The 9,120-nt window shown below is 45.3% G+C and overlaps 1 protein-coding gene across 2 annotated transcripts in view; it reads right to left on the bottom strand.

Moving 5' to 3' along the window:
- Positions 1-820: 820 nt before the first annotated feature.
- The window catches only part of SMAD7 (SMAD family member 7), a 109,572-nt gene continuing 101,272 nt past the window's right edge, over positions 821-9,120 (bottom strand). Inside the window, exon 4 of one of the 2 annotated variants that reach the window (XM_081929870.1) lies at positions 821-3,069. In XM_081929870.1, coding sequence (XP_081785996.1) covers positions 2,531-3,069 — 539 coding nt within the window. In that variant the 3' untranslated portion in view covers positions 821-2,530. The remainder of the gene's footprint in view (positions 3,070-9,120) is intronic. The other variant, XM_081929871.1, reaches the window with a different exon arrangement.

The raw sequence follows: 9,120 nt of genomic DNA, 5'->3' as shown, positions 1-9,120 counted from the left end.
TGTTTTGATAAGATATAAATTGGGATTGATAGATTTATTCTTGTTAATGTGAGCTGGGAATTCTTTCTTCCCTATATGCTTAAAATAATTTTATTAAAAACCAGGAAATGGGACAGCCTTATCTTACCATGTTATTCTCACCCCTGCGTCATGAGGAAGCTTCCAAGTTCACCTATCTTGAAGGTCCCGATTCTGACTTCTCCCTTTGTCAAGGTTAGGTAAAGGTAAAGGTACCCCTGACGGTTAGGTACAGTCGTGGACGACTCTAGGGTTGCAGTGCTCATCTCGCTTTAATGGCCGAGGGAGCCGGTGTACAGCTTCCGGGTCATGTGGCCAGCATGACTAAGCCGCTTCTGGCGAAACCAGAGCAGCGCACAGAAATGCTGTTTACCTTCCCACCGAAGTGGTACCTACTTATCTACTTGTACCGCGTGCTTTTGAATTGCTAGGTTGGCAGGAGCTGGGACCGAGCAATGGGAGCTCACCCCGTCACGGGGATTTGAACCACTGACCTTCCAGTTGGCAAGCCCAAGGCCCTGTGGTTTAATCCACAGTGCCACCCACGTGGGTTAGACTTTATTGCCCGAGTGAAACTTTATTGCCCAGTTTCTGCTATGCAGACACCCCTGCAATTCTGAGCACCATTATTTCCCTGACACCCAACTCACTTTGAAAAAACTAAGCTGTGCATGGTTATCACATCAAGTGTACTTAAAAAAACCCCAAAATTACTCATTTAGAAAAGCGTTCAGCTGGATGATAACAGCCAGAGGAAGAAAGAAAAACACCACAATCTTGTGATCTTATCTTTTTTTTTTTAATTTGGCATTTTGTTATTTGCATTTATATTAAAGCAAAGTGCATCTTTTCTTATTTCTTGTTTATACACATTGCACAATACATAAATAATGATGCTTATAAAACGTCTTTATATTTACAAGTAATAATATATTTATATATAACATAAAATACATTTTTTCTTTAATAAATCTCAGGGTTTCTTTTTTTTAAAGGAGTCTCTTTTTTGTTGTTGTTTTGTTTTCCAAAGCACTTCAATGCTAAAATTCCAATGAGAATGCTTCTCTTGTTCACTTAAACCTTTTATATTTAGAAAAATAGCTTATGTTAAGGTCTAAACATGCTCATTGAGCTAAGAACAGTGTAAAATTATCATACTAAGTGTATGAATTCAAGAAGAAATAAATGAATGACTGCAATTTCTGGATGCGAACAGTACTGTTGCAAACCTGATCAGGGCAGGTTACAAGGGGATAAATACTGAAATTCCCTTTCGTCTTTTTTTTATTATTAAAAAAAAGAAAAAGGTCTCAAACAAGTCTGCATCGCAGATCAATTTGAAAAGCACAGGCCATGCACCTTAATTGTTTTCCTGGCATCACAAATGATCACTAAGCGCAATGGGAAAATGGGCATGCCCTTCCGAGCCCATGCTTCTCACCCCCACCCCCAAATGACACAGACGTGAAGTGTTAAAGCAGCAGATGGCCGCAGTGGAGAGGGCAGGAAGGGGAGAGAAAGAGAGAAGAAAAGGTTGTAAGATTGTTGGCAAAAGATTTACTCGGTTGCATTTGCTCCCTAATCGGACTCTGCTCGCCTTCCCGTGGGCTGCGGACATTCGCTCTGCACCAGGGACCCACAATGGGCTTTCCGTCGCCGCAGAGAGTCGGCTTCCTTCATACCAGCAAAGGAGTTGGTGTGTTTGTGACAAACAGCAGATGGATTGATCTGCCACAAAGGGCAGAAGCGGCAGCGAAATGAAATGCATGTTGCGTCGAGATCGAAACGAAGGCATCGCACAGCGGCAGACTCCTGCAAACGGTTTAGCACCGAGTTTGCAAGGCAAACCAAAGAGGTTATCCTTCTTTCCTTCCTACAAGCATGGTAACTCCAATGTGCGTTTGGAGCTCTCCTGCCTTGCAATGGCATTTGAGTTCATTGTATCCCTTGTTGTGCATGTGTGTAGATCTGATACCTCAACCGAAACAAGCAGGGTAAAAGCCACGTGCGCAAGAACTCTGGGAGCAAACATGGGTCTCCAAATTGATGTGTGTTCACCAAGAGGGTGTGAGGAAGGGGGCGCAGGAACTTGTACCACTGTTTGAATTCAAGAGGGAGCTATGTATAAACCAAGCTGCGTCCAATTCCTCCCACCACGTTTGGGCAATAATAACTTAAAGGGTACAAAATGACCCACTAATGAATGAAGTACGTTCAAGTGAAACTCTCCTCCACTCCACCCCACCCCAGCCCTTTCCCAGGTGCCTTCCTTTCCCCCTTCTGAGTTATTGGTCATTCACACTTTAAAGAAGAAAAGAAACTTATCGAAATACCAAAAATGAAAAGAAAAAGAAACACAGAGAGAGAAATCTTTCCATAAGCTATTTCTCAAAACAGAAAACAAACGAACAAAAAAAGTTTGCATGAAAAAGCAAGCACTCAGAAGGAGATATTTAGCAGCAAAGTAGTTATAAAAGGTCATTGTTGAGTCCGGCCTATGTCTCTTGAGTCATCATCGGTTATTGAAAATAACCTCCAACCAGCAAGGGCAGCTGCTGATGAACTGTCTCGTATAACACTGGCCCCAGCCTTTCACAAAGCTGATCTGAACGGTGAAGCCAGTCCACGGCTGCTGCATGAATTCGTGGTCATTGGGCCTCTGCAAGCTGTACGCTTTCTCGTAGTCAAACGCTTTGATGGAAAAGCCTGGGAACACCTTGTGCACTAGCAACGTCCTGGAGTCGGGATTGTCCAGTGTGGCCGACTTGATGAAAATGGGGTAACTGCTGCGGTTATAAACCCACACCCCGTCGACCTCCTTGGTCAGCTGGATGCCGTAGCCAATCTTGCTGCGGACTTTCTGCACAAGCTGGCTTTTATTGTCCGAGTTGAGCTGTCCGAGGCAGAAGCCATTCCCCTGAGGTAGATCATAGAAGATATCCAGGGACGGTTCTTGGACGGAATATAGCCGGCCCACGCGTGTTTTTTCTTCCCAGTATGCTACCACGCACCAGTGTGAAGGATCCCCTGGCTCTTGCAGAACGTGGGAATCTGGAGGGAGAGAAGATGGGAGACCAAAGTTTAACTCATAGCAAAACATCATCAACAACATCATCATCATCAACAACAACACAGAATATGAACAACTATGCATGCCCCCTGTCGTTTAATGAACACACAAAGCTCTCTTATGAACTCTAGCTCAGTACTGACTGGTACCTGTGCTACAAGTCTTGGGCTAACAAGGTCTGAACCTGGAACCCTCTGCATTCAACACATGTGTTCTGCCAACTCAGCCACAGGCTCCACCCAAATAGTCACAACAGATCAACGAAGCCCCTTCATTTGTCTTCCCAGGCCCACCAACCCTCCTCCTTTCCACTAAGTGTACCAGATAATTTATGTTTTTAGCTACAAAAAGAATACACACATTCATTTGCATGAATCCAACGGAGACCAAACATTTTCCTTGTTTATTCTGCAACTGTCTTATTATGGAATCAATTAACCCAAATGCAAAGTAGTTTGCAGCTAAACATTAGAGAATTGGGCTAACAAATCATTAAATATTTGGGGAGTGTGGGCTCTAAGAGAACTACCCCCCCCCCCAAATTGGATTCTGTAGTCAGCAAGAAGGAAAGAGTTCTATGTGGCTGAATGCATGCATTACAAATCCCTCCCTGGCTGACATAATGGGCGAACATTGGACATGATTTGGGGAACCATTTTGATGTGGCAGCAAGAATGCAAAGTCGCCACCAGTTGACTGGCCACTGTGCTTCTGCCATATGGTGTGACTGTGGCTCCTTTGGCAACACCCACATGTTCAGAAGAGCAGGATACTTCTATAGGAAAGCTTTTCAGGCTGTTTTTGCAGCTCAGGATTCCCGTTCCTCCTTCAGTGAAAAGCTGTTACTATGCATGGGACTAGCAGAGATGACCGGCAGAATCCGAGACCAGGGGAAAGAGACAGTGGAAGAGGACTGGAAGAAGTTTAAATTATATCTTAAAAACTGTTGTAAAATTGAGGAGTGTTGAGATGCTAAGGGGTAAGAAGTAGAGAAATACAGCGGTAACTATTAGGTTCAAGGAAATCTAATGAAAGGGAATTAACAGATAATTTGGTCAAAGGGTTGCTAAAGAACTTTGGAATAAGGATGCAGCGAAAGGGAGGTATGGGGAAGTCGGTATATGTTTAATGTTGTGTATGTTGTTGTTTTGTAATGCGTCTGTCTTTTATTATGTGTTTGAAAAATCAATAAAAATTATTATTAAAAAAAAGAAAGAAAAGCTGTTACTATGTTCGAAGTCAAAAGAGCTAAACAAGATCTCCACCTTTGGAGAAGGAGGCCTCTGGGCGCCAGGTGTTGGGCATGACTGCTGCTTCCATGCTCAGCTTGTGGGCTTCCCAGAGACATTTAGCTGCCCATGGTTTAGAAACAGCATGATAGTTCAGTTGGTTAGAGCATGGTGCTGGTAACGCCAAAGTTGCAGGTTTGATCCCTGTATGGGACCTTCCTGCATTGGACTAGATGATCCTTGGCCAACTCTATGCTGGATGATCCAGCAGGGCTCTCTGTATGCCATGTGATGCTTCATCGCATCGCTTCTGTGTCAACAACAGTCAGTGTGAATGAATGGATTCGTGGAGAGCTGAACCAAGCTCCCTATGACCAAAACACCTTCCACAAACTTAGGTCTGATGGTAAACTGCATAACTTTTAAAAAGTGAAGTATCTGGGACTAATCACTGTTGCTGCTCTGGCTACTCTTCCTACCCTGGTTCCATTCCCCACTGTCTAGACCATAGCTGTCAACTTTTTCCTTTTCTTGCGAGGAATCCTATTCGGAATAAGGGAATTTCCCTTTTAAAAAGGGAAACGTCGACAGCTATGGTCTAGACCAGTGTTTCCCCAAGCCTGGGTCTCCAGCAGCTTTGGGACTACAATTCCCATCATCCCTGACCACTGGTCTTGCTAGCTAGGGATGATGGGAGTTGTAGTCCAAAAAAACCGCTGGAGACCCACTAAGTTTGGGGAAACAATGGTCTAGATTATTCCAGAATCGGGCCAATCAAATCATGTTGTGGTAAAGGAACTGGCTGAAGACACAAAACTACAGCACAACGTGCCACCTTGCATCTCCCGTAACTGATTTATCCTCACCTCCACCCTGCAGCCTGGCTGCAGCTTTCAGGTCGTGAACACAGTCATTCAGTTTAAGCCAACGGCAAATCAATGGCAGATAACATAATACCAAAGGCCTGCTAATCAGCCGCAGACATCTTTCGTGATGTCAAATGTGGGTAAGCAGGGCTGACAGCGAGGGATCGCACAGACTAACCCGCCGCGTACATCATCCTGTTCTTAAAAGCCAATCCCTAAGCTTTGTTTCATATAATAAATTTTCCTCTCGTCTTGGAGGGAGGGAGGAAGACATAAAAGGAGAGTTAAGCATAGCTCCATCCAGACTGGGGAGGTAGGGCAAGATCATCTGCTATAATTTACGGGCCTTATTTAAGCCTATAGCCAGATCGCTGGTCATAAATGCTCAAGGATGCAGACGTCAGATGAGCTATAAATCTGATTGAATTGCAGTTAGACTGTGGTTTGTGGTAGCAGGGGTGGAGACCGGAAGTCTTGCATTTGTTAGCAAAAAAATGCAGTGGGGTGGAAGGGGGGTGGGGAAATCTGCTTCCCTCTCTTTCTCAACTCTGCCTCTATTGCTAAACAGGGTAAAGGAGGCAATTATCACCAGAGTGCTGGAGGGGAGAGCCTTGACTCCAAATCCCTCTCTCAAAGTGCTAGGCAACTTGCAGAGAGCATCAGCTCTGTTCTGATTACCCAGAAATTCCACAATGCTATTTACAGACCTACGAAGGCCTGGGAACTATTAACCCTATGCAAAGTTTCCTTTTAATAAAGGGGACAGAAAATAGGGAACGGGGGTGGGGAGAGCAGCCCAGGGGGGTGTCTCACAACTCAAGAATATCTCCACCAGAGTCCTCACAAACCTGCCATAACATCCCTTGGTGTTAAAACAGCAGTCAGGAGCATGTGAACATTTTGCTCCAAAATCACCCTCTACCACAGTTCAGTGTGGCATTTGCACCTTGCTTATTTTCCTGTATCAATCCTACGCACACTGAACTCAAAGCCCCGTACAGGTGAGCCCTGGTGAAAATACAGAGTATCTATGCCAATGGCACAGTTCAGAGAAAAGGTGTTCAGTTCAGAGAAAGGTGTGGCAAATCCACAGGTTGCTTAGATGCATGGGCTACCGAGAAAATGTGTGCACTAAATTGAATCGGGTGTCTCAGCTCCATGCGTGCTGTGAAGCGGGTTGCCAGTTCAGGGTGATAACCCAGTTGTGCAGACTCCCTAGGTGCAACCTCAAGTCTACCATCACCAATGCTTACAGTGCCGTGCGCATAGAAGTCTGTGGCCCCATAGCCACAGTGCAGAAGCAAGCCGAGAATACTATAAAACAGAATTTATGCCCTAATCAAATATTTCGGATCTATGGTGCTTTGCCGTTTTCACCCTGGAGGCCAGCAACATTTAAAAATAAATAAGGGTGGCGCGATGAAGACCTGCCTCAGACATCAACATCAGCAGAGTTGACGCTTCTCCTCGGTTGTGGCTCCCACGTTGCCAAGAAAACCAAACCATGGAGGCCAACCAAACCATGAGAGGCAGGAAAGAGCTGCTAGAATGGACCAATGGTCCGACTCTGAATGCAGCAGCATCCTATATTCCTCTCGGCTATTTCCCGGGAAGGATCTCTGCGAAACAGAGTTTTCCTACAATGAGCTGGCGATGTCGGGGGAGCGCTTTCCAAGCTGGCAGCTACGCCATCGAGGAAACCTATCAACGGAGCCAAAAGCACATCGTTCTGCAGCTCCATTTTCTGCGCCCACTTCCAACTCCTTAAAGCCAGCCCTCCCCTGATCTGAGAGTGGTATATTGAGTTTGCAATACTTAAAAAAACACACAAAAAAACAAACCAACAACCACATTTAGAGGGAGGGAACAGTGTTGTGCAATTTCCTCCTTTAAATGCCGGCTAGGAAAATATTTCCTTGGTAGCTTGAGGCAGCTTCTATTTATAAAAAAAAAGCAAGAGAGGGGAGGCAGTGTTTTGGGAATTAGAAAGATAAAATTTACAACCCATCCCTGGGGACCAGGGGGCGGAAGACCCTCTCCCTTAAACCGCTCGGGCCTGTGGGATGGGCTGCCCATATTTTTGAGGTAGGCCTTGATTTTGTCTTTCAGCTCTTTGCCCACCCCTCCACCCGGCCGCCTCCAACAGTCCCCTTTTCTGTGCCTCACAATTCTTTGTTTCAATAAAACTATCCCACTGAAACCTGGCACCGAAAATGTGGGGGGAGAGAAGCCGAGTTAAGGGGAGGGGGTTGAAAAGGGCTGGAGGGATAGGCGAAGAACGCTCATATCAAATTACCTTTAACCTAAACTCTCCAGAACTACTTCAAATGTAGTCGTCGGTGCAGAATAACAAAGGGGATGTATATTTCTTTTTATACAGAAATAAAAAAAATAGAAAAGGTACAGAACTAGTTCCCAGGTTAAAGGGGGGTTGGGGTTTTGAGAACGCTTTCATGAAAGGAAAAAGCAAAGCGAGAACCGAAGGCAGAGAATGTCTGTGTGTGAACATCTCTATCTGTGTAGAAGGACCTTTCTTTCTGTAGCTCCCCTATTTCATGAAATAAAATCCCTCAGACGGCATTCTTTCCCTTTCATCTCCTTGGCCCCGCCAGTCCACCCAGCAATTTTCAGACAGACGTCAGTTAAAGAGAAGTTTTCAGATTATGTTAATTGCTGAGCCTAGATAAATTGCAGGCTCCTCTCTCTCGCTCTAGTGTTTGTGTGTGCCAGACAGAGAGACTTCTCCCTTACAGCTAAGAACTCACCACACAGGCAGGTTTCAGTGACCTCCTTGAACGCCAAATTTCCTACATGGGTGGCGGGCGTAAATGCATGCGCGCGCGCACACACACACACACCAAACGGTGATGTGGAGCTACTGGATGGGCGCATTATGATCCTTGACCAAGCGTTAACTTCCACCCAATGTGAATGGCCACTTGCACTGCCATCTCGAGCGGCAAGGAGACTCTCAAGATCGTGGGTAGGCAAACTAAGTCCCGGGGGCCGGATCCGGCCCAATTGCCTTCTCAATCCGGCCCGCAAACGGTCCGGGAATCAGCGTATTTTTACATGAGTAGAATGCATCCTTTTATTTAAAATGCATCTATGGGTTATTTGTGGGGTATAGGAATTTGTTTATTCATTTATTTTTTTCAAAATATAGTCTGGCCCCCCACAAGGTCTGAGGGACAGTGGACCGGCCCCCTGCTGAAAAAGTTTGCTGACCCCTGCTCAAGATCATGCACACTCCAAGATTTTAGATGAGGTGTGCCTCCAAGACTGTTGCTATTTTGCAGGAGGGATTCAAGCACACACCATAAATTTAGGTTTGTGTGACTGAAAAGGATTAAGATATACTCTAAGATGGACAAATCCACTTCAAAAGGGAACCTTTTTTCCCTTTTGTTGCAGTTAGGAAACTGGCGGGTGTTGCTAAAGTGTGAAGCGGATTAAGCACAAACATCAAATTGTTACGTGCAATTTCATTCCCTGCCTTTGCATTGTTTCTCAGGCTGGTTTGTCGCTGGGAGCTCTAAGCATCCACAACAGACCAAAGGAATCTTACCAGCAGTCAGTTATCGTGGGTTGCAACTACTTGGGTGCACATCAGCATGCAGACCAAGTGAGGCCAACCAGGGCTGCAGATCGAAGACTCACTGGCTGCTCATTGTCATGCAATGCGCCTTTATCTCTGCAATTCTCTTTTCCCCAGTTGCAGTTCACTGTAAAATGGGACTTAGCACTGGAACAGCCAGCAGCAGTTCCAGCTGTCCCTGGGGAGCCAACCGTGCAGATGGTCTCATTATTCAGTGCCATGGTTGGGCAATTCGTTCAGAACCAAAGGCCAGATTAGTAATATATCATGAGATAAGAGAATCAAAGCTCATTTGCATTTTCAGCTGCATGCAATTAGCGTAATTTGCTTATCATTTTC

The sequence above is a fragment of the Podarcis melisellensis genome, assembly GCF_964234715.1.
Source record: "Podarcis melisellensis genome assembly, chromosome: 11".
In the NCBI taxonomy this organism is placed as follows: domain Eukaryota; kingdom Metazoa; phylum Chordata; class Lepidosauria; order Squamata; family Lacertidae; genus Podarcis; species Podarcis melisellensis.
Note: the sequence above shows the minus strand (reverse complement) of the source record. Positions and strands in the feature narration are given on the sequence as shown.